General features: G+C 57.9%; 2 protein-coding genes across 2 annotated transcripts; one reads left to right on the forward strand and one right to left on the reverse strand.

Moving 5' to 3' along the window:
- Positions 1-4,736: 4,736 nt before the first annotated feature.
- On the forward strand, positions 4,737-5,858 carry LOC104309752 (C-X-C chemokine receptor type 2-like). The gene has a single exon (XM_009911107.2). It carries the CDS (start codon positions 4,737-4,739, stop codon positions 5,811-5,813), a length of 1,077 nt encoding a protein of 358 aa, XP_009909409.2. The 3' UTR covers positions 5,814-5,858.
- A 2,176-nt stretch (positions 5,859-8,034) lies between these two features.
- RUFY4 (RUN and FYVE domain containing 4) lies at positions 8,035-12,736 on the reverse strand. The gene is made up of 10 exons (XM_054173447.1): positions 12,691-12,736; positions 12,207-12,313; positions 11,755-11,880; positions 11,402-11,508; positions 11,140-11,283; positions 9,483-10,527; positions 9,301-9,407; positions 8,541-8,687; positions 8,229-8,360; positions 8,035-8,137 (listed from the first exon to the last, which is right to left on the reverse strand). The coding sequence occupies exons 1-10, from the start codon at positions 12,734-12,736 to the stop codon at positions 8,035-8,037; spliced, it is 2,064 nt and encodes a 687-aa protein (XP_054029422.1).
- Positions 12,737-24,881: the final 12,145 nt, after the last annotated feature.

Raw genomic sequence — 24,881 nt, forward strand, 5'->3', positions numbered from 1 at the left:
CGTCAGTTCCGGCCGCGGCGGAGCCGGCAGGCGACCGCGCAAGCGCGCCCCGCCCTCCGGGCTGACGTCACGAGGTGCCCCGCCCGCCGCCCCCGGGAGGAGCCGCGGTGCGCTGGGGGCGTGCGTACGGCCCGGCGGTCCCAAAATGGGGCGGGGGAGGAGCAGAGGGGTGCACCGGGGCGCTGCGCGGGATGTACCTGGGGCATGGGGGGACCCCCAGAAATGTAGAGGTTCCCCCCCCCGGGCGTGAAGTCATTAAGAGTGGAAAAGCCCTCTGATATCGGCAAGTCCAGCGATCACCCCAATACCACAATGCACACCTTGGGGGATGGTGACTTCACCACCTCCCTGGGCGGACCATTCCAATGCCTAACCATTCTTTTCAGTAAAGAAATTCTTCCTAATATCCAATCTAAACCTCCCCTGGCAGAACTTGAGACCATTCCCTGTTCTCCTATTGCTAGTTACTTAAGGAGACCAATGCCCACCTCACTCCAACCTCCTTTCAGGTACTTGTAAAGCACAGTAAGGTCACCAGCTTTGTTGCCCTTCTCTGGACATGCTCCAACAACTCAATGCCCTTGTAGTGAGATGCCCAAAATTCAACACTGTTTGAGGTGCAGCCTCACCAGTGCCAAGTATAGGGGCACAATCACTACCCTACTGCTGGCTATTTCTGATAAAGGCTGGGATGCTGCTGGCCTTCTTGGCCACCTGAGCATCCTGTTGGCTCAAGTTCATACACCTGTCAACCAACATTCCCAAGTCCTTTTCTGCTTGCAGGTTTCCATCCATTCATCCTCAAACCTGCATGAGGTTGTTGTGACCCAAGTGCAGGACCTAGCGCTTGGCTTTGTTAAATCTCGAACAATGGACCTCAGGCCATAGATCCAACCTGTACAGATCCTTTTGCAGAACCCTCCTACCTTCATGCAGATCAACACACTTGTCCAATTTGGTGTCATCGGCAAAGTCACTGAGGGGGTACTCAATCCCCTTATCCAGATAATGAATAAAGATATTAAACAAGATAAGCCCCAAAGCTGAGCCTTGGGGAACAGCACTTGTGACCAGGCTCCAACAGGGTTTAATTCCATTTACCACAACACTCTGAGTTTCACCATCCACACAGTTTTTTAACCAATGAAGAATACAGCTGTTTAAGCCACGAGTCAACAGCTTCTACGGGAAAATGCTGTGGGAGACAGTATCAAAGGCTTTACTGAAGTCCAGGTGGATAACATCCACACCCTTCCTCTCATCCACTAGGCAGGTCACCTGGTCATTGAAGGCATGGGGTGCTCCAGGTGCATGGGGGTTCTCAAAAGTGTGGAGATGTCCCCCAAGGATATAGGGGTACCCCAGGAAGTAGTGGCTGTGCCCCAGAGTATGGATGTCTGTGCAAGAATTGAGTGCTTCAGGGATATTAAGAGGACAATTTACAGGGTGTCCTGTAAATGGAATGATTCCAGAGTTACGGGACACCAAAAGTGTGAGGTGCCCCCCCAAGAAGTGGGGATGCCCTAGGGGGATTGTGAGGGTGCCCTGGAGCTGGGGCCATGGGTTGCCCAAATCCTTGGAGGTATCTCCAGAGAACAGGAGTGTTCCTGGGTCTGTGGTGACACCCCAGGGGTATTATGGTGCTCTACAACTGTGCGGGTGCCCCCAGGGAAGAGACATGCACTAAAAGTGTGAGGTACCCCTAAGACTGACAATTACCCTGAAGCTGTGAGGATGAGTGTTCCAAAACCTCAGTGTAGCCCCTGCTCAATCAGTAGGGAAACTTAGGCATGGAAACTTGGCCCACTGGCCTGCCCAGTGAGCTCTGCAATCAGGGAGACCTTGAATGGGAGCCTCACAGCTACAGGGCGCCAGGGCACAAACTGGAGAACCCCTGCCTGAAGATTCCTGGGGTGCATCTCTGCAGGGGGGGTGATGCACCCCTGGGCACACCCCGGTGCCACATGCTGCCGGGTGGCCTGGGACACCCTGGGACAGGAGGGTGGCAGGGGTCTGTGGGTTGCCACTTCCCCTTCATGCTGGGAGAAGATTTTGCAACCTTGCTTCCTCCCCGGGTGGCATAAAGCGGGTGGTGGACGGAAGGGGCTCTGAGAGGCAACAAGGCAGTGAGTGCAGGTGAGAGACCAGCTGGCCTGGTGAGACCCAGTCCTGCCACACTCTGTGCTGGAGCCCTTTGGGGGCGACGCCTGGATTCATCCCTGTGCCCTGTGCTTCCTGGGGAGAATCGGCTTGGGATCAGTAGAAGACCCAAGATTTGGGGAACAGCAAGGGCAGCAAGCGGTGAGTCCCCAGGGTGCTCCAGTGGAGATCAGAGGTTTCCTTGGGCTTTGCTGGCCCTTCAGCACCCAGCTGAGCCCTATCGCATGTGGAGTGGGCTGGACTGGAGGCCGGGGTGGGCAGCTCTGTCTGCCAAAGGGCTGCAGAGGGAGTGGGAGGCAGCAGGTGGTGGTACTCAGGGCTGTTGCTCAGGGTTCTTGTGGCATGCAAAGACACACCACGGTCCCAATGGACTTTGGCTATGGGTGCCCTGGGGGGTAGCGCCCACTCCCATTTCTTCTCACAGCAATGAGCCACAAGGGCTCTTCCCCATGACATGTCCCTCCTTCCTTCTCTGGAGACCCCCAGGGCCACCCAAGTTTCCACCAGCTTTGCCAGAGTCAGGAGGGAAAATGGGATGCTGCTTGTTCCCCAGCTGGGCTGGCTGCAGGGTACCCAAGTGTAGGGGATACCCAGTCTCAGAGGAACCACTGGGATTTTGGGATGGAGAAGCAGAAAGAAGCAGCCAAAAGTAGACTGAAGGGAAGTGCTGGTTGCAGCTCTATTAGGAGCAACCTTCCCCCACTGGCTCTGGCAATATTTCCAGGCACAGTCCTCTGGGATGCTGGGGCATCACCATCTCAGCACCACTATACCTGAGGTCACCACCCCAGGATCACCATCCCAGGATCTCTGCAGGAGTGGGTCTAGCAGAGCTAGGGAAGGATTTTTCCAGGCAAGGGCAGTGCCCAGCCACAGCAGGGAACTCCTACCAGGCAGGAGGGCAGGTTTGGTTTCAGGGAGTGTCTGGGTTCAATCAGGACCAGCTTGGGGCTTGGGACCCCCTGGTACTGTGGAGACTCAGCACCTCCGAGCAGCCCTGGCATTGCTGAGCCCTGGAGGAGCTGGGAGGGTTCAAAAAGGAGGCAGAGAGATGAAACAGGAATGAAACAAAAATCCAGATCCATATTGGAAGAAGGCTGAAGCCAAATGATCTTTGGGGTGGCAAGAAGAGAACAGGGTGCCCTACATATGAGGAGACAGGAAGAGTGATTGTCAGCTGTGATTTCCCCATCATGGCCAAGCACAGAGGACACAGAGGTGCCCGGCAGCACCCAGCTAAGCAACAGGAAAACCAGAGACATGAAATATTTCCACAGCCACCTGCAAAGGGTGACATCTCTTTCCGTCTGGGGTGTGAAACCTCTCACACAGTGACAGAACCAGGGAGGGGAGAAGGGCATGAAACCACATTCAGATCTTCTCAAGACTGATCTGCCCTGAGGGCCATGACCACCACCTTGCTACCAGTTGGGGTGACAGGAGTAGCAGTTCCAGCACTGCTGATTGAAGGGATAGAGAGACCAGAAGAGATCCAGAGGTGCTTGAAAGACTTGGAGGTGCCTAAGGGACCCTGAAATGCCCAGAGCTCAAAGGCTTTTGAAGGACCCAAACAAACCAGGGAGATGCAGGGATGCTGGCAGGGCCAAGTGTCTCCTGGAGGCACATGATGCTGTATTGATGAGTGAGCCCCTCAGCCCAGGAGCAAGTGGCCAGTCTTTGGGGAAACTCCTTCCTCCACAGCAGACAAGGAACAGACAGAGCTGGGATAAAGTGGAGCAGACTGATGGGTGCTGAGGGTGTTGTACAAGGAGACATATGGGAGACAGTGTCCACCTGCAACACTGCCCATTACAGGGCACAGTGTGGATACAGTGGAGTAATGGAGGGGTCTGCCCACTGCCTGGCAGGGGACTTGCAGGACAGTGGAAATGCCAGGGCACTCAGAGACTACTCAGGCCTGTATCAGGAATAGTGTGACCAGCAGGAACAGGGAAGTCATTCTACTCCTGTACTCAGCACTGGTCAGGCCACCCCTTGAGTGCTGTATCCAGTTCTGGGCCCCTCAGTTTAGGAAAGATGTTGAGTTGCTGGAAGGTGTCCAGAGAAGGGCAACAAAGCTGGGGAGGGATCTGGAGCACCAGCCCTATGAGGAGAGGCTGAGGGAGCTGGGGTTGCTTAGCTTGAAGAAGAAGAGGCTCAGGGGAGACCTTATTGCTGTCCACAGCTACCTGAAGGGAGGTTGTAGCCAGGTGGGGGTTGGTCTCTTCTCCCAGGCAACCAGCACCAGAACAAGAGGACACAGTCTCAAGCTGCACCAGGGGAGGTTTACGCTGGATGTTAGGAAGAAGTTCTTCCCAGAAAGAGTGATTGGCCATTGGAATGGGCTGCCCAGGGAGGTGGTGGGGTCGACATCCCTGGAGGTGTTTAAGAAAACACTGGATGAGGCACTTAGTGCCATGGTTTAGTTGATTAGTTAGGGTTGGGTGATTGGTTTGACTTGGTCTTGGAGGTCTCTTCCAACCTGGCTGATTCTGTGATTCTGTGATACTGTCACCCCTGACCCATGCCACCTTCCCACCCCATGCATTCATGCTGCTTTGTGCTCTAGAGGCAAAATGGAGTCCTTCTCCTTCAACGGGGATTTGTCCAACATCTTTGCCCTCTACAACTACACCTACGACTACAGCACAGCCATGCCCGACACCGCTATCTCCTCTGCTCCATGCAGGCCTGACAGCTCAGTCCTCAACAAGTACCTGGTGGTGGTGGTCTACTGCCTTGTCTTCATCCTCAGTGTGGTAGGGAATGGACTGGTGGTGTTGGTGGTGAATTCCAGCCACACCAACCGCTCCGTCACCGACATCTACCTGCTCAATCTGGCTGTGGCGGATCTGCTCTTTGCCTTCAGCCTGCCGCTCTGGGCTGCCTATCGAGCCCACGAATGGGTCTTTGGCACTGTGATGTGCAAAGCCATCTCTGTGCTGCAGGAGGCCAACTTCTACAGTGGCATTCTGCTGCTGGCCTGCATCAGTGTGGACCGCTACCTGGCCATCGTCTATGCCACCAGGGCTGCCACTGAGAAGAGGCACTGGGTGAAGTTTGTCTGCTTGGGCATCTGGGTCTTCTCCATTCTGCTGTCCCTGCCTGTGCTGCTCTTCCGCGAGGCTTTCACCTCACCCAGCAATGGCACCGTGTGCTATGAGCGCATTGGTGGTGAGGACACGGCCAAGTGGCGGGTGGTGCTGCGGGTCCTACCACAGACCTTTGGTTTTGTCCTGCCCCTCCTTGTGATGCTCTTCTGCTATGGTGTCACCATCCACACCCTCCTGCAGACCAAGAATGCCCAGAAGCAGCGGGCCATGAAAGTCATCTTTGCCGTGGTGCTAGTCTTCCTTATCTGCTGGCTGCCCTACAACATCACGTTGGTGAGCGACACCCTCATGAGGACACGGGCCATCACAGAGACCTGCGAGAGGAGGAACCGCATTGACACAGCCCTCTCCGTCACACAGGTTCTGGGCTTTGCCCACAGCTGCATCAACCCCATCATCTATGCCTTCATTGGGCAGAAGTTTCGCAACAGCTTCCTCAAGATCCTGGCACAGCGTGGGATCATCAGCAAGGATGCCGTGGCTCGCTATGGCCGTGCCTCTTATGCCTCCACCTCTGGCAACACCTCCACCACCCTCTGAACCCTACTAGGACCTGACTCTTGCAGCTTCCATCAGGTCCTGGCACCCCACACCCCCCCACAGCCTCACCCATCTCCCTGGAACGCAGGCAGCAATGCCACAGGGCTGAAGGTGCCACCACTGGTTGCTGGACATGGCTGGAAGGGGGATTGGGTAGAGGGGGTGTTAGAATGCCATTGCCAGGGGAGTGATACCAAGAACCACGCACCATCTCCACTCTTGGGGGTACAGCCTGTGACTTTGAAGACCCTGCTGTGGGGATGGTGTTCATGGCCAGTGGCCATTCAGCAATAAAGGAACTGGTGAGTTGGTCACCCAGGTCTGTCTCCTCTTTTGCACAGGGAGGGTGTCTTCATCCAGAAGTCAGGAAGGAGATGTGATTCTTTCGAACATTCCCATGAGTGAAATTAAGACACAGGAAAGGTCATATATCAAGATGACACTGTTTATGACTTAGAAATAAAACAGAGAAAGAAGGAAAATAAAAGGGAGAGGGAGAGAATGAAGAAAGAGAGAGCAGGAGAGATACATAGAAACAAAATGGAGAAATAAGGAAAAGAAAAGGGAGAGAGAAAAAGAGAATGGAAGAGGAGAGATCAGGAGAGATAATTACCACCCCATGGCCCTTGTATAGTGGTAGTGGTGGTGGTGGTGGTGGTGGTGGTGAAGATGTTCCTGGGATGCCTCCTCCAGCCTGAGATGTCCCAGGGGACCTTCCCCCCACTAAGCTGGCATAGCTCACGGGTTTTATACTGTTCTTGGCTCATTCACCATAGCTCCACCTGGCCCACACCCTAGTCACTTCACAATGCATGTGTGACTTCTAGGTGTGCTGTCTCCAGGTGGGCAAAGCTCACACATCAGATGGGTCATTCATGATGATCTTATCTTTGTTGAGAGGCTTCTTATGTTCTTAACATAATCATCACATTCACATGGTGATTTACATTCAGGAGATTATTCCTACAGAGGGAAATGGCAGACCAGGGCTGGGGCACATCTCCAGGGATGGTGGGTCATGGTCTTCCCACCTCTGGTGGGGTGCCATCTGAGCCTGACAGAGTGTGGGTAACCCTGCTTCCAGGCCACAGAAGGAATGTGGACCAAGAGGCTACTGCAGAGAGCTTGGCACCCTGTACATCCCCAGAGGGGCCCCAAGCTCAGGTTTTGGTCCTTACAGCCACCCAGGCAGGTCCTAGCACTGCCCTTGTGCAAGAGTGTTCTTGCAGTGTCTGTCCCAGCTGGGGACAAAGCCACCCTCTTCCTGAGTCCCAGAGAAGCAAATCACTGCAAGATCCCTGGACAGTCCCTTGCTGATACTGAGCCAGGCCTGTGACCCCTGCTTGAAGGGTGCTAGCACCCGGGGTGCCCCCTGCTCTCCTGGTGTCAGGACGTCATTGTGCAAAGGGCTGGGAACCTGTCCCTTACACAACCAGGATGTTTCCGCCCTGGCTTGGGCAACTGAGACTGGCACCAATGTGGGACAGAGGGCCTGAAGACATGGCTGTGACCATGCTGGAGTCCCTCCTGCCTCCCAGTGTGTCAGGCTTCAGAACTGCCTGCCCCCATGTGCCCAAGCATCTATCCAAGAGTGTTCCATACTGCTCCTCCATGTCCTCTGCTGCAGGCTCACAGGGGTCTTTTACTGGGGAGCATCAGTGGGTGCCAGATGTCCACTGGTTCATGGGTGGGTACAGGTGTTGTGGACACCCATGCAGGGAGCCCTAGAGACTCAGGACCAGGCAGGGTCAGTACAGGAGCCAGGCAGGGACAGCCCATGAGTTTTGCATCTGGGAAACCTCTTGCCCAAGTGGTTCCTTGCAGCCCGGCAGGAAGCTGAGTGCATTAGTCAAGAGCTATCTCCCTTGCCTGACGCTGCGTCCCTGCTGCAGGATGGGGTAGGTGGTGGCTCATCTTGGCTGCAGCTGGGACACCCTTTATCAGGGTGATTTCCTGCCAAGAGGGCTCAGACTCCCTGGTGCCAGCATTCCCCCATTCTGTACTCAATCCGATGACAACTGATAGACAACATGGGAGCCACAGAGATAGCAGGAGATGATTCTTTTCCTCTCTTTGGACCAGCCACAAGAAAGACACATCTCAGACCTAAAATGTTGGGCAACAGGACCAGCCCACAGGCCCCAGATGTCTGGGTCCCTGGTGAGTTCAAGAGCAGGCAGCCAAAGCAGAGGGTGTCCCAGGCACCGTGTGAGGTGCCAGCTCACGGAGCCTGTGATTGCCCATGCTGATAGCAAAGCAGGCAGCAGCGCCCATGCTTTCCCATGTCCACAGAGCATGTTTGACACACCTTGCCGTGACACAGCCTGTCAAGGGAGCAGACAGTGAGAGCTGTGCCGTCCCAACGCCACCTCAGTCCCCCATCCAGTCCCCCCTCCTGTGCCTCCTGTAGCCCACCTGCAGTTGTAGCGCCGGGAGAGGAGACGGAAATCCTTGTGGCAGCAGGCACACAGCCCTGCATCACGAGGTGCTGGGCTGGGTGTTGGTGTGTCAATGCCCTCTGTCTTCTGCCACAAGGCATCCTTCTCCCTGTTGGAGGTGACAGGTGAGCCTTGGCAGGAGCACGCCCAGTACTGTAAGTCCAGGATCACATCCTGGCACCCCAGACCCAAAGTGGGCACCTAAGGGTGGTGAGTGGCGTTCGCCTGGGCTTTGGTGCCCTCCTCTGGACAAAGGGGTTTGGGGCTTGATGTGGTTTGGGGCTCTCACCGCAGCAGCTCCAGCAGCCGCCCCTTCATGTCACGGATGAGCTCCTGCTGCCGCGCCTGCTCGGCACCACGCGTGGCCTCCCGCTCCAGGCTCTCCCTCTGTACTCGCTGCAGTGCCGATGCCCAGCGCTCCCCATCCTGCCGAGCCCTGGTGTAAGGCAGTGGAGTGATGGTCCCCCTGTCCCTCAGCTGGTCATCTCTCCATCCATCTATCCACCCATCCATCCTTCCATCCATAGCCTCTGCTGTCTATCCACCCTCAAGATGGCTCCCCATCCCCACAGCCATCTTACCATCTGCAGGGCCAGCCACTCATCCATTTCCCATCTCTTCATTTGTCTTGCCCCACACCTGTCATTCTGGCCTTCTGCCCACTCATCCATCCATCTACACAATCCAAATTCATCCCTCTGTCCCTCCATCCACTTGTCCCAGTTTCATCCCTCCATCCCTCTGTGTGCCTGCCCTTCAACTCGTACACCCCAAATTCATGCCTCCGTCCACCCTTCCATCCTTCCATCCATCTACTCACCTCAAATACATTCTCCCACTGCTCTGTCCACCCACTCCTCCACCTACCTATCAGTCTCCAAATTGACACCTCCCTCCAGCCCTCTCTCCTTAAATTCTGCCCTCCCTCTTCCTGCCCATCCTCAGGTGCTGCTGCCCTTGGTCCAGGGGTTCCAGGGAAAACTCTGGTAAAGATGGGAGGAGCCCACTCTGGGGTGGTGGGTAGTGAGAGCTGCGGGTGTCTGCCCAACCTGCTGAGCTGTTCCTGCAGCCATGCCACCTCCTGCTGCTGGGCCTGGAGCTGCTGCTGGCTCTGCTGGGCCTCTTTCCATGCTGTGGCAGCCAGAGTGGCCAAGTGCTGCAGGAAAGCAACAGCTCAGCACCAGCCCCCTGACTGCCCCCCCCCAATGGCATCCCCTTGGGTTTCCCATACCATGGCCATGCTGGTGACTGTACCATGCTTCCCCTCTGCCTGGTGGTCCACTGGGGGCTCCTGGGGGCCACGGGCAAGCTCCAGTGCCTGCTGCAGCACGTTTTCAATGGTGCCCACTTCATGCAGGGCACTGGTGTCATCCAGTGTGTCTGTTTGTCCCGCAGCAGCCAGTGCTGCCTGACAGTCCCACAGGCGTGAGGTCAGTGCTGCCACCTTTGCCAATGCCCCAGCCAGTTGGGCACCTCGCTCCTCTGCCAATTTCTGCCAGGCCTGTGCCTCCTCCTGTGCTTGTGCCAGTGCCCCTGGTTCCCCTGCTGCCACTGCCTCTGCCAGTGCCTGCTCCAGGAAGATGTTGGTCTCCCGCAGTGCCTCGGCCTCACGTGCCTGCAGCTGGGCCTGCTGGGCACTGCTCTCCTCCTGATGCTGGTTCCAATGCTTTTCCTGTGCCAGTTGGGCTGCCAGTGCCTGCAATGCTTCTTCCTGCTGCCGCAGCTTGGTCTGCAGCTGGGACACCAGCACCTGCAGGGATGCCTCTGTCCCACTTAGCTGTCTGCACACCGGTGGTGGGGAGCCTGGCATACAACCCGTGCTGAGTGGTGGTGACATACCAGGCTCCCCATCACCATAGATCTGGAGTGCTTTACCAGTGCTGTGTGCATCCTCCAGCTCCTCCACATCCTTCAGATCCTTCTCATCCTCCTGCAATTCTTCTTCATCCTTTTCTTCCATATCCTCCTCCACCTCCACTTCCTCCTCCTCCTCATTCTCTTTCTGATCCTTCTCCACCTTTTCTTCATCTTTCTCTTCCATATCCTTCTTTCCCTTCACATCCTCCACATCCCTTTCCACATCCTCCACCTCTGCACTCTCGACCCATAGGGCAGCCAAGGTGGGGGGGCACAGGTGAGCTGGCACTCCATGGGGTGCCGTGTTGGGATGGTTGATGCCACCGGGACATCCATGTGCCATGGCAGTGGTTTCATCTTTCTGTGGGGCAGTCTTTTCTGGCCTGCTTCCTGCCACCTGACTGGGCCGTACCAGTGTCCTAGAAGGGACAGGGCACTCAGGGCCACTACATAACAGGTAGGATAAACAGAATGCCACCATCCTCCCTCAGGGCTCCCTGGGCACAGAGATGGAGAAAGTAGCAGAGCTGGTGACATTGGCTGGCACCTGGTAACAGGGCACCAGGGATGCTTGTGCCACCACCTTCTGGAGGTTGCAGGGGTGATCTAGAGGATGCATGTGTGCCTGAGGCTCTGCATGCACTCAAGTGTGCAAGCAGCAGAACAGGCAGGAACGTGCTGGGGCAGCTGCATCCATGAGTGCCCCCCTGCAAGTGTGGGTAGGAGCACATCTAGGGTCTTAGAAGTCAGTGTCATGGTGTTGCAGCAGACCTGTGCCTGGGCATCTGCTTGTCAGAGGATGATCATAGGTGTGTGCATGTATGGCATGTTTGCAGGCATGGGCATGGCATACATGCTGGCATAGGTGTCTGCTTGCCTGGGACTATGTATGAAAGGCAAGCACAGCTGGGGTGCAACATGGGCTCTGGGGTGGGGTGCGATGCTGAGCCCCAAGTACCCCTAATGCCCCTGATGCCCTTGGCATCCCATTCCCCCAGTGCCCCCAATGCCCTCCTTGTCCTTAGGCTCACTCAGAGTACATGGGCCAGGCAGTGTCCAGGTCAGCTCTGTGCAGGGCCAGGTGGAAGGTGACACTGTCCAGCTCGTAGAGGCTGCCCAGGATCTCCCCCTGGTGCTGGGGGCTCAGGAAGGGGCTGCGGGCATAGTACCACTCACTGCAAACACAAAGTGGGCTCAGTACCCTGCTATGCCCTGGGTGGGCACATGCACTGCCCACTCTGGCCAAGCCTTTCACCACTATGACCACCCCCTCCCTGTGGCCCCTACTCTCACCGGAGGTTCTCAGGGTCTAGGAGACAGAGCTGCAGGGACTCTGCCAGCTGCCGGTGCACCAGGCAGTACCGCAGGAAGGCTCGGCCCCTGCCCACTGGAGTCTTCAGCTGTGGGGAGAGGGTTATCCATCCCTACCATCATAACCTGTTCCACACATGCTTCCCCCAAGCACATGCAGGGGGAAGGAGGTCCCAAAGGCCAGAGTTAGGAGGCAGCAGGGACCCCAGAGGGGAGAAAGCCCTTTACAGCACCGATGGGTGAATCCTCAGTGCCCAAGTGAGTGCATGTATACGCACAAAGGAGCAGAAGTATGTGCATATGAACCCCCAGGTGCCCTGCCAGCCTGTGCCCACCTTGTCCAGGGAGGTGACGAAGCGAACACCCTCGTGCTCCTGCCGGCCCCGTGCTAGGCCCTGGCACAAGAAGTCCCAATAGTCCTTACGCTGCCCAAGGAAGCTCCTCTTCTCCTTGAGGTCGAACTGACAGAAACACAAGCTTGGACTGGCTTGTTTGGGGGGTGTCTCTTGTCCTGCCAGACTGTCCTGTGGGGCTGCAATCTGACCAGCTCCCCCAGCATGGTAGGGCCCAGAGTTCCCCAACTATCTCCCCTTAGCTGTCCCCGTGCCTCAGTTTCCCCTTTGCAGCACATGCACGTGGATGTGTGTGAGCCAGATTTGGATGCTCGCATGGCTAGAGATGCCCAGGGCTGGGGTCATCCTGCCTGCCCAGGGCTAGCACAGGATCCCTTCTGCTCTCATTTGGGAAACTGAGGCACGGAGTGGTGGAGACAGAGGAGTGACAGTACCTGGAGGAGGAACTCCAACTGGGCACAGAGGCTGTGCAGCTCCCGGCTCCCATCTGTCACTGGCACGTTCTGCTCCCTGTAGCTGTGGTTCAGCTCAGACACAGTCTCTGCAGGATGGTATGGCTGAGCTGGCATAGCCCTCCCTGGGCAGCGGGCACCTTGTCTCATCCCAACCCCCTCCCACTGCCTCCTGTCTCCGGGGAATTTTGCCAGTGGGTGAAAGAGGAACTTGCCCTGGCATGAAACAGAAGAGCAGGGAGAGCGAGGGGCACAGGCACCCACTGGGTGCTGCTGGTTCCCTGGGGCTGGCAGCAAGGAAGGGAGCAGTTGGCAATGGCAGGGTTGGCACTGGGATGCTCTGGACCACCCCCAGCAGTGACAGGGTGGGTGTGAGAAGGGACCTGGCATGGCCAGGCTGAGATGTGCCGTGCAGGGGACATGCTGGCAGGGGACACTTTTGCAGGGGACAGGTTGGCACACTTACTCTGCAGGTCCTTGATGATGCGGTTGAGCTCCCCGTGCCCTGCCATGGCTGTCCTGGGAATCTGCAGAGGCAGAGGCAGTGGTAAGTGCCAGGCTGGCACTCATCTGGTGCTCCCAGACTCTCTGCCCCACGAAGAGGCTCTGTCCTGCCAGCTCCATCCCAGAGCTGCCTGCTATTAAGGTAAGAAAGGGTGGGCTCAGGCACTCTCTTTCCCTGTCCATGTGCCCCTACTACATGGAGTAGGGAGTATGGGGTGGGCAAAGCTTTCACCTTAGTTCTCCAAATTGCCCCCAGGCTCTGCCCTCACACTGTGCCCAGCCTCTGCCCTCATTCCTTGAGGGGTTCCTGAGGATGAGACCCCCCACTCTGATGTGTCCCTGTCCCAATCCCTCAGGATTCAGGATGTGGGTTTTGCATAAGGGAAGTGATGCCTTTGCTTTTGCTCTCTCTTCCTTTGCTCACACCACAAACAGTGGAGGGGGTCCCAGTTGGGGCAGGGAAAGGGGGCACACAGTCACTTTCCAAACTGAGCTGCCCCCCCAGGCAGAGGCCCCTGGCACAGCATGATAGCTGTTGGACTGGAGCGGGCTTGGGGGTGTGCATGGGGTGGAGGGGCACAACGCAGCGAGATGGTTTTGCAGGGTGGTAAGTGGCAGCCTGGGGACAGGGTGAGGGACGGTGCCCATGGAGGTTGCAGAGCCAGGGTTTGTAACCATAGGTGATGGCTGGGCACAGGGCTGGGGGAGCACATATGTGTATGGGAGTGAGCACAGCAGGCTGAGTGTGTGCTCACAGAAGCATGTGTACCCAAGCATGCTCAAGCATGTCTAAGAGTGCATGAGTGCCTTCTATGCTCTGCTTGTTGGGTAGAGCAGGTCTTGGGACTCTGGATGCCTAGATTCCCATCCCACTGCCCTTGGGTGACCTTGGATGAGCTATCTTGCCTCCTGCCCATCCTGCCCATGCCTCAGTTTTCCCTGGGAAGAGGAGCCCCTTACCTGTGGCCAGGAGCCGTGGAGTGTCTTGAGGAACTCACTGGGTGCTGGAAGAATGCTGGTGTGTCCTCTCACCCCCCACATCCACCCCCACTGTGCTTCTCCTTTTGTACACTGGCAGAAGGAAGTATGGGAGATCAGGGGACCCACAGGAGCCACCCCTCAGCCCACCACACATCCTATCAAACACTGCAGCTTGGCCTCCCAGCACCCTGCTCCTCAGTTTGGGGGATGCCAGTTCTGGGGAGGGGGTCAGCAAGACTAGTTCCTCTGTGCAGCCCCTGAGGAGAAGGAGGAAGGACAGTGACAGGTTTTCGGGGGACTTCCGGTGCCCTCCCATGGGAATGGGGCTTGGGTTTTTGGGGAGGGAGACTGGCATCCACACCCAACTAACAGCAGACAACAGCACCCCTAGGGCAGCAGCCCGTGGCACAGAGTCCCTCTCTCCTATGTACAGCAACCCCCAGGGGCAGAAGCCCCTGGGCACAGACTCCTTCGAGGAGCTGCAGCCCACACCAGAAAGGCCCACAGCCCACCCCACCGGGCATCTATCCCCCCCTACATGGGGGCTATGCCCAGAGTCTGGATGCAAACTTCCTGGGTTCCCTGGGCAAACCCCACCTCTTTGCTATCTGTGCCTGGGAGGACCCCTGCCTGGCAGTGCTCCTCAGCTACCATGCCTGAACCCCTGTGGTGTGCTAACCCTGTCCTGCAGTCTCGTGGGCTCCTTTCAGGGTGGGGACTAAATCCCTGTCAGGAGGGCTGGGGGATGATGTCAGCTTGCCCCCTCTATGCCAGGCATGGGGACCCACTGCCGTCCCACTACCAATCACCATCCAGTTTGGTCAATGTCCTTGGTGATGCCCACGTGCCCCCCATTGTCCATAATGGCACCCACTGCCCCTACCTGTGCCACCCAGGGGGCCTCCCCTCGGCCGAGCCTCAGCTGCGCAGCAAAATGAAAGCAGGAAGTAATGCTGAGCAGGACCCTGGGCTTGCTTGCATCCTCCTTGCTCCCAGTGGGGCTTGATGAGCCCTGGGGTGCCCCTGAGCAGCTGAGGGAGATAGGGGACCTGATGACAGTGACTCATAGCCTCACCAGCACCCCCTTGCCCTGTGTCATCCTGCAGTGGGTGGTGCTGTGAGCACGGAGCACAGCATCGTACATTGGAGGGTGGGGGGATGGGTAGGGTGTCGGGGAGGCAGTGGAGCATTGCCCCACTGTGCTGGAAAGGGCTGCCTCTGTGTGTGACAGGATGCGTGTGCAGGCTGTGTGTGCATGGGCCTATAGACACAAGCCATATACATGGCAGCTCTGGGTGCCACTGCAGAATCCTGGCAGAGTGGTCCCCTATCCCTCCCCAGCCAAGGGCCAGGGAGGAGCTGTCAGGGGCTGGAGGGGTGCAGAAGATGCCCGCCTGTCCTTGGCGTGGGTGCAATTCAATTAACGAGGACTGGCTCTGGTTCAGTGCAGCCAATAAAGCTAATGGCCCTGCACAGGCCTGGTGCTGCCTGGCGGGGGGGTCCAGGGGCCATCTGCTAATTAAATGGGGGTGGGGGATGATGGAGACATTGGTGATGTCACCTTCCTCGTTCTTTTGGGGTAGGGAGGCCCTAATGTGGCAGACCCTGCCCTTCAGACTGAAGGTACCAGGCAAGGCTGGTTTGGAAAGCTGTGATGCATGGGGGCCTCTCTGAACTCCCTTGCTCCCTGCACCCCTCCCTGATGCTGCCACTCCTTAGGAGCCTTCCTGAGGCAAATGCAATTAGCATTCAGGCCTGGCACAGCTGCTGCCCACGCTTGGCACCAGCAGCTGCCCCGCAGGGACAGATACTTGCCCAGCATCACCACAGCATCGTGGCGGCATTCAGGGGTGCAGCAGCCAGCCTCCATTGGCACCACCCTGCTGCGTGCAGGAGGGATATGATGTCCCCAGTGCAGCTGCAGGGTGGGATGCACCCTGACCCCTTGCTCTGCATAAGCCCAGTGGCAGAGTTGGGGTGCATGGGACTGTGCTGGAGTGTCCTGTAGTGAGGGGTGTACCTGGATAATGCTGTGCCCACAGCATGGTGCATCACCCAGACACCCTGTGGGGAAGGACCCTGCTGTGGGAGGCACTTGACAGAAGGGTCCCTAAAGGAGGGTCCCTAAAGGTGTCATCAGGCTCCTGGGAAAGGGAGAGGCTTGGTGAAGTGCCAGAAGAGCTGGCAGAGGTGTAGGGAAGCCCCTCCATGTGCAGAGACTGCTATTTAGGGCTTGGGGTGAACAGGGCATTCTGGAGGGAAACTGAGGCAGAGGAAGGGAAGGAGAGGGTGTTGCAGGTTGAGTTGTGATCGAACTCGGGCATTTAGGCTCCTCCACCCCAAATCAGAGGTGGCTGGAGGTAGAGGCACAGTTGGTGTCCGGCATCCATCCCAGGGTGGGCAGGCGGGTGAGCCCGGAGGTGCCGAGCGTCGTGTGCGGGAAGGAGGAGGAGGGAGAGGGGAGAGGAGAAGGGGGAGGAGGAGGAGGGGGAGCGTGGCGGAGCTGGCTCCCACCCAAGCACTGCAGGACATGGGCGGGCACGGTGCTCTCTGCCTGGCTGCCAGCGCGCAGGCGACGCTGAGGGACCGGCGGGGGGGACCGGGCCCGGTGGGACCGCAGCCCCCCAGCTCATTGCCGCACGCCCCCGTGCTGCTCTCTGGGCACCTCCTGGGCACTGAGCGGGCACCAGAGCTTGTTGGAGCCGGGGAGACCACGGCTGGCTTTGGCTGTCCCCACGAGCGTGTCTTGAGCTGGGTTCGGCCCCTGCAACCTTGCCCCACCCGGCCTGGTGACCCCCGGGCAGGGGCACCATGACCCGGTTGAGCTGGTGCTTTGCCACCTTGGTTCGCTGGGGAAAGTCCTTGGTGTCTTGCCTCCTGCCCCTCCGCGTCTGCCGCCGCCGGGAGGTAAGCAGGCACCGCTGGGCACGGCGTTAGGGTCAGGGTCTGGGGGAAGGGGGGGGCACGGAGATGGGACGGACTCTGGGGAGGGCAAGGGAATGGTGCTGGCCCTGCCTGCTCCGGGCTGTGGGGGGTTAAACCATGCACATGCATACCAGGGTGCCGGGCATGTCCTTTGTCCCTCCTTGTGTCTCCCTCCCAGCCTGGAACTATAACTCCTCCATCCTATAGCCCACAGCCGCGGTCCCCTGCAGTGCATGGCTGGGGGGAATCTGCTGTGATCTGCTGTACAGCAGTTCATGCGAAGGGATCTACTGCGATCCCTGTGTCCTTACAGAATCAGCACAGAGGTGCAGGGTTGCTCTGTGTCCTTACAGCACCCACAGCAAGGGCCCCCTCTGCCCAAAAGCACTTGGCACAAGAGATCCCTGTGCCCATAAAGCGTTCAGCCTGTGCAGGATCCCTGTGTCCAAAAGAGCGTTCATCATGAGAGACTCTCCATGCCCATAACCACCTGGCATGGGGCATCTCTGCACCCATCAGCACTTGATGTGTGTGAGATCCCTGTGCCAAAGGACAGCCCTGAGCAGGGGATCCTTGTGCCCATGCAGTGCCTGGTGTGGGCACCCATTCTATTCTGCTGCATGTGCTGGGGAAACTGAGGCAGGGAGGGGAGAGTCTGGTGAACAGTGTGGGGCTTCCACTGTGCCACCCTCACTTAGTTCCTTAACCTTTGGGAAGCTGTCCTGTGCCTGGCAGGCTGGCATGGGTCACTCTGGCTGCACTGTGCCAGCAAAGCGGGTGCCAAAGGCATCACTGGGCAGTGCTTGGGGGAGTGTTACTGCAGGGTGGTGACGGGCCAGTGTGTGCCAAGACAGGGACCAAGCTTGGAGGAGGCAGAGGCCCTGGCTTCTGGGGACCCCATCGTGTACCAGGAGCACAGGACTGTGAGCTGCTGAGGGCACAGAGAGGTGCTCAGGGCTGTGGGTGGGTGTGTGGCACTGGCAAGATGTGGGGTGGTGGTTGTGCAGTCCCATGTCCATCCCTGTGTCAGCATGTCCCTGATGTGGGTGTGAGAACATGGGTACATGTAACACACGTGTGCTTGTGTGCGTGCATGCTAACGAGCATGCAGACCTGTCCGACCCGCAGCTCACACAAGTGTGGGTGCATGGCAATCCTCTGGGGAGTTGCCATGGGGTACATGTCCCAACATGGGTGTGTGTGCATGCCCTCTAGTATGTGCATGTGAACTAGTTGCATTAGCAGTGGAGCTTTACAGTGCTGTGAGCTGTTAGAGGGGGGACCCCAGCCCTTTCCATGCCCAGATGGGCGCCAACACATGTGGTGTGCTTGAGTGTGCCCCAGCACATATGTGCAACGTGTGCATGTGCCCTGTCCAGCCAAGAGCAGTGCAGGGACAGCTCTGCTAGAAGCAAGTGTGGGGACCTTGGGGACACAATGACTCCAGGAGGGGGGGCACAGAGGACTCCTGCCAAGGCTGGCCCTGCTGTGGAGGTACATGCCTGCACCGGTGGTACCCATGGGGGTAGAAGGAGCTCTAAATGATGCTCATAGGCAGTGTCCCTACAGCCACCCTATCCCTGTTGCATGACCCTTGTCTCTGCCCTTCTGAGGGGCCTGGGCTTGTCACAGCAGTGAATGGGAGGGGGTGATTTATGCAGGGGTAGGAACACCCCTCTCCACTGGGGCTTTCATTTGTGGGCAGTAACAAGGTTGATGAATGAGGGAAGTAATGTTGCAGAGGGGGCATATGGATGGGTGTTCCCTGTGTGTTTGGTGCTGTGAGCAAGATCGGGCTGCCCCAGCCTCCCTGGGCCTTGCTGGCATGGGGGGACAGGGAGTGCTGTCCCTGTCTGTCCCCTGTCCCATCTGTCTCATCTGCACAGAGGTACCTCTACCACGGGCTGGCCAGGCACAGTGGAGTAGTAGTGTGTAGGGTGATGGGACCGGGATAGTTTTGGCAAGGGGTGCAGCACTTTAGGGGATTCATATGCCACACCAGCCTCTGGGAAGGGCAGCCTACCTCTGCCCTTTCTTTCTGAGCTGGCAGCTGTATGTAGCATACAGATGGGAAACTGAGGCATAGGCAGGGGAAGCCGTTAGAGTGCTCATGTCCCCTTGCCAGCTGTGGCCTGTCCTATGCTGGTGTCTTTACCCCCAGTGCGTTCCCCATCCTGACTCACATCCTCATGGTCATGGCCAGCTGCGCACAAGTTTCCAGGTTGGAGCCAGAGTCAGCATCGATGGGCAGGGGGGAGTCAGGGAATACAGACACCGAGTGCTGCCTGGCCAGGTTCCCCCAGGAGGGGCTAGGGCATCTATCTGCCAAATCCACCCCCTTCTGGACCGCGGGCTGCCAAGCTGTTCTCCATCCCTCCTGGAGCTTCTCCCCCCTCGCTGAGGCCCCCTTGTTTGGCGCATGGACGTCTACTGCTCCCTCCTAGTTTTCCATCCCAGGACCACCCAGGGAACATGAGTGAGGGGTGGCGAGTGGGACACTGCCGCAGGACTCAGTGGAGGAGGGATGGGGGTGAGGTGTGTGGTAGTCTCCCCCTCGGATCAGAAGAGGAAATGAATCTCAAATGTTTGTGTGTGTGGAAAGGGGCTGGGACAAGGCACAGCCCCACTCCTGGGCGGGCGGAGCGAGGGGCCGGGGGTCTTGGGCCGGCGGCGGGGCAGCGCCAAGGGCAGCATGACCGGGCTGTGCCTCTCCTGCCTGCTCTGGGTACGGCCCGCCGCGCCTGCACCGTGGGGTACTGGGGGGCACCGGTCGGGGGGAAGCAGGCCAGCAGCACGGTGGGGCGCGGCACTCGGGGCTCAGAGAGCGGCTGGTTCCGGGACAGGGCGGTGGATGGGGCTAGTGGCGGCGGGGAGCGGGGGTAACCGGAGACATTTGCACTGGGGCGGGCTGACTGGGAGCAAGGGGAACCGGCGGAGCTGTATTCGGACTAGAACCGATTCTGTGGGAAACGGGAGACAGGCAGGGATGGCCGGACATCGGAAGAGGGCTGGGGGAACTGGACCGGGAGCGAGGCCGGGGGAAGCCCCGGCGACCGGGGGGAGTGAAGCGGGACCCAACCGGGGAGAGAGGCGGCCGGTGGGCGCTGGGCGAGGAGATGCACGAAAATGAGACCGCTATGGGATGCAGGACAGGGACACCGGACCAACCGCCAGCCTGCGGCACGGGCCGGGGCCGCTCGCCTTCCCCAGAGCTGCGGCTCTACTACCCCACTGAAGGAGAGGGAAACTGGGCAAACCGGGGGAAATCCAATTAGTTTGGGCGTCTGCCCCTCACCCCCAGTCACCAAGCTAAGCTGAGCCCCAGGGCACAGCGGAGTGCAAAGTACTGGGTGAGCCCGAGCCCGCAGGGCTGGATCGGGGTGTTCCAGTGCCCTCCACCCGCCCCTGCTTTGCAGCCCCAGGGGAATTAGGTGTTCCTCTCCGACGCGGCACCTCTCTGCAGTGCTGGACAATGGATCTAGGCCTCCTAGCTCCTGATTAATCTGGCGTGTCTCTTCAGTGCTTCTTCCAGCCCAGAACACCTGGGTCCCCTTCCAGTCTCCTTGGGCGTCCATGTTGGGGGGGTCTATGGCCAGGGATGCCCATGTCCCCCCTCTCCCCCACCGTTTGGAGGCTGGCCCTTGGAAGTGGCATTCCCAAGAAGCCTTCTGCCCCTCGACGAATCCTCTCAACAGTTCCCACCCCTGGGGGCAGGGAGGCTAACTGGGATCCTGCCAGCGTGGAGGTGAGACAGGGTTGTTTTGTGGGATAGGCTGGTTCCACCGCAGGCTGGGTGGGCAGGGTGCTGTCCTGGCAGCAAGGAGGTGGGTGCTATGTCGGCAGCCCCCCCGGCGTGGGGATGGTGTTGGCAACGGGACTAGCAGAGGGGGCTCTGTGAGGTGGGAAGTGGTTGGGAAGCTCTTTCCCTAGTGAGGATAATTACCGTTAATGAAGCAGGCCCGTACAAACGTGAAGGGACAGGGCAAGCTGGGGGGTATGTGTGTGGCATCCCGGCTGGGTCTCTGGGAGCAGGGGGGCAGGGGGCAAGGCCTCTTCCCGGGGCACCCCGCAGCAAAGATGGTGCTTTGCATATGTAAACGAGCGGATGGCATCGTTAGGCCTCGCTGTCACCCAGCAACTGCCCTTGACCTGAGGGAGCTTTTCCCATGGCTGCAGACGGCTCTTGACGGCTGCTGATGGGTGGGTGATGGCATGCCTGTGCACACGTGTGTGGATGCATGTGGGTACACCCAGCCGGCTGCACCTTGGCCCCTTGTAGGGTGGCACAAGCCCAGGGGCTGCAAGAGACTGGTGAGTGGCCCTGCAGGAGCAGGTGCCCAGGAAAGAGGGGCTTGCATGAGTGTGTACAAATCTGTGCCTGTGCTCAGGAACATGGAAATCAGCACATTCATCTGCTGCTGCCGCTGGCGGGGATGTGCTTGGTTGCACATGCTCGTGCACGCACACACAGGGGCTTGGGTACACTAGCATGCTCACAGATGTGCATGCAGCGGTGTGACACATGCACCACATTCAGCACCTGCAGCACTGTGACAGCCCCGGTGGTGTTTGCATGCACGCAGACATGCAGCCATTCTGCCTGTCCGTGTGTGCACAAAGGAAACTGAGGCAGGGAAGTTTTAAGGAGGAGTACCTGGCACCCCGACCCTTTGGCACCTCCCTCCCCCTGGATCTGGTGTGATGCTGAGGCCAAAGGAGACTGGGGCACCCAGGCAAGGGGGTGCTGCTGGGCCTCTGCCTAATCTCTTTAGTCTTGGCATGAAAAGGCGGACTTACAGGGGCTCACGTCTTTATCTGGTGGGTGGGTGGCCAGGGCTGGCATGCTGCCAGGGGGTGCCCTTCCCCAAAAAGCAGAGAGGAGGTTGGGAAGGGTGCTGGCTGCCTCCAGCTGTGCCAGGATGCTCTCCACTACCTGAACACATGCACATGCTTACACACATGCACCCCCGTGTCTACATATGTTAGGATCCATCCTGCACTCACACATGTGGGCTGTGCCAGGCAGGGTGGGCATGACTGCTCACTCAGGGGCACCTCATCCTGTGCACCCTTCTGTGAGACACCTGAGCACATGCAGCCTGGTATGCAACCCAAAACATGGTGTGACACGAAGACATCACCTGTATAGGCACGCTACTGGCTGCACCAGAGTGTGCACATCTGTGCTGTGTATTCACATGTGGACATGCAAAGACATCTGTACATGTCTGTTTGTGCCTTCATAGATAGTCACATGCATACATGTCTGTACAAGCATGTTCACCCTCCATGCATGTAAGTTTATGTACTTGTGCCTGCACACACATGTTCACAGAAACATTGTGCACAGGCATATGTTAACAGGGACACACATGTGAATGCACCAACATGCAGGGAGACAGAACTGCACACCTCTCTGCACACACACACACACATTTGTGCACATACATGCCCACGTATGTGCACAACACATGTACATGCACACACCTGTGAGCACATGCACATACACGTGCATGCACACACTTATGCATGTGCACACATAGATGCACATGTACATGCATATATGCACAGAGACACACAGCACACACCTGTAGATGTAGACACGTACATGCACAACACATATACACATGCATACACACATGCACACACATAGATGCACAACACATACATGCACACATACATACACACAAGAACATGCACACACAGGTATATACACTCATGTGTGCACATGTAGATACACACATGGACACATGCATATGTACAGACACATGCACACATGCAGACACATGTATATGCACACGTGGATGCACACTGGTGTACATACATGCACACATGTGGATGCACACATGCACACACAGATTCCTAGATGTGCACACTCATGTACATGCACACACGTGGATGCACAGTTATGGACATGCACACACAGATGCACACACAGATTGACAGAGGTGCACACTCACACGTACATGCACACACACACAGATGCACAGTCGTGGACATACACATGCACACACAGATTGACAGAGGTGCACACTCACACGTACATGCACACACACACGGATGCACAGACGTGGACATACACATGCACACACAGATTGACGGAGGTGCACACTCACACGTACATGCACACACACACGGATGCACAGTCGTGGACATACACATGCACACACAGATTGACGGAGGTGCACACTCACACGTACATGCACACACACACAGATGCACAGTCGTGGACATACACATGCACACACAGATTGACAGAGGTGCACACTCACACGTACATGCACACACACACGGATGCACAGACGTGGACATACACATGCACACACAGATTGACGGAGGTGCACACTCACACGTACGTGCACACACACACGGATGCACAGACGTGGACATACACATGCACACACAGATTGATGGAGGTGCACACTCACACGTACATGCACACACACACGGATGCACAGACGTGGACATACACATGCACACACAGATTGATGGAGGTGCACACTCACACATACATGCACACACACACGGATGCACAGACGTGGACATACACATGCACACACAGATTGACGGAGGTGCACACTCACACGTACATGCACACACACACGGATGCACAGACGCGGACATACACATGCACACACAGATTGACGGAGGTGCACACTCACGTACATGCACACACACACGGATGCACAGATGCGGACATACACATGCACACACAGATTGACAGAGGTGCACACTCACACGTACATGCACACACACACGGATGCACAGACGTGGACATACACATGCACACACAGATTGACGGAGGTGCACACTCACACGTACATGCACACACACACGGATGCACAGACGTGGACATACACATGCACACACAGATTGACAGAGGTGCACACTCACACGTACATGCACACACACACGGATGCACAGACGTGGACATACACATGCACACACAGATTGACAGAGGTGCACACTCACACGTACATGCACACACACACGGATGCACAGATGCGGACATACACATGCACACACAGATTGACGGTGCACACTCACACGTACATGCACACACACACGGATGCACAGATGCGGACATACACATGCACACACAGATTGACGGAGGTGCACACTCACACGTACATGTACACACACACGGATGCACAGATGTGGACAGGCACACAGATGGGGGCATGCATGCACACGCGCTCGCACACGCACACCGCCGTGCACGCGCACACACGCGCGCTCTGGCTCGCGATGACGCGGGAGGCCGTGGCTGAGCTTATGTACGCGCGGCAGAGTGTGCATGAGCACTCTTACACGCGCGTGCACAGCCCTGCACTGGCGCGCCCCGCCAGGGGGCGCCAGAGGCTGTCCGAGAGGTGCAGCGGCGCGGTGGGGCAGTGTCCCCCCCCCGGCTCCCCACACCCGGGCGCGAGCCTCGGCGTGCCTCCACTGCCCCACCCGCCCCGGCCCCGCTGCAGGGGGCACGGCCTCGGGGCGTGGAGTGCGGGGGGAACAGTTCTTCACACGAGGGGGTGGGTGGAGGATGGTGACCCCTATCTAGAGGGAAGCTGAGGCAGGGCAGAGTGCCCGGCTCTGTGCCACCGCGTTCCCGCTAACGAAGCCCTTTGTGTCTGTCCCCACTTCCAGAATCGGGACCTGGAGGCCCCCGCGGCACACGCCTTCAAGATGACGAGCTTCAAGAAGGTGAAGGCGTGTGGGATCTGCCGGCAGGCCATCACACGCCAGGGCAGCACCTGCCGAGGTGAACTGTGGCTGTGGGCACGCATGTGTGCAAGGGGGTGTGCTGTGGAGGTCTGGCTGTGGTGGAATGTGAGTGTGTGCCTGTGGGTACAGCCGTGCACATGAGCACTAAGGTGGGAACTCGTGGCTGTGCCACCCTGTGCCCACATGTGCGTGCATGTGTCAGGGCAGGAGGCTGTGGGCATGCAAGGAGCGTGGCACTTTGTTGAGCAGGAAGGTGGCTGGGAGGGGAGAATGGCACATGGGGGCACTTGTGGGCATGCATGTGACTGTGTGTCAGTGGCCCTCAAGCAGCTGGCCTGCAGCTGTCACCATGCGAGTGAACGCAGACATGCAGCAAGTGTGCAGCTGTCAGCACATGGTTGTACACATGCGTGCAACTAATGTGCAACTGTCACCTTGTGGGTGTGCACAGGAGCGTGAGCCTCTGTCCCCGGGTGGGAACTCACATCCTCTGCTGTGCCCGCTGCCTGTGATGCCCAGTGGGAC

Source organism: Dryobates pubescens, chromosome 2 (genome assembly GCF_014839835.1).
Source record: "Dryobates pubescens isolate bDryPub1 chromosome 2, bDryPub1.pri, whole genome shotgun sequence".
Classification (NCBI taxonomy): domain Eukaryota; kingdom Metazoa; phylum Chordata; class Aves; order Piciformes; family Picidae; genus Dryobates; species Dryobates pubescens.

Excerpts from the sequence above, each read along its gene's own strand:
- LOC104309752 (XM_009911107.2), top strand. The coding sequence starts at position 4,737 with ATGGAGTCCTTCTCCTTCAACGGGGATTTGTCCAACATCTTTGCCCTC.
- RUFY4 (XM_054173447.1), bottom strand. The coding sequence starts at position 12,736 with ATGGCAGGGCACGGGGAGCTCAACCGCATCATCAAGGACCTGCAGA. Across the intron at positions 12,314-12,690 it reads CATCATCAAGGACCTGCAGA|AGACTGTGTCTGAGCTGAAC; the intron begins GTAAGTGTGCCA and ends ACCATCCTGCAG. Across the intron at positions 8,138-8,228 it reads TCCCGGCGCTACAACTGCAG|GCTGTGTCACGGCAAGGTGT; the intron begins GTGGGCTACAGG and ends CTCCCTTGACAG.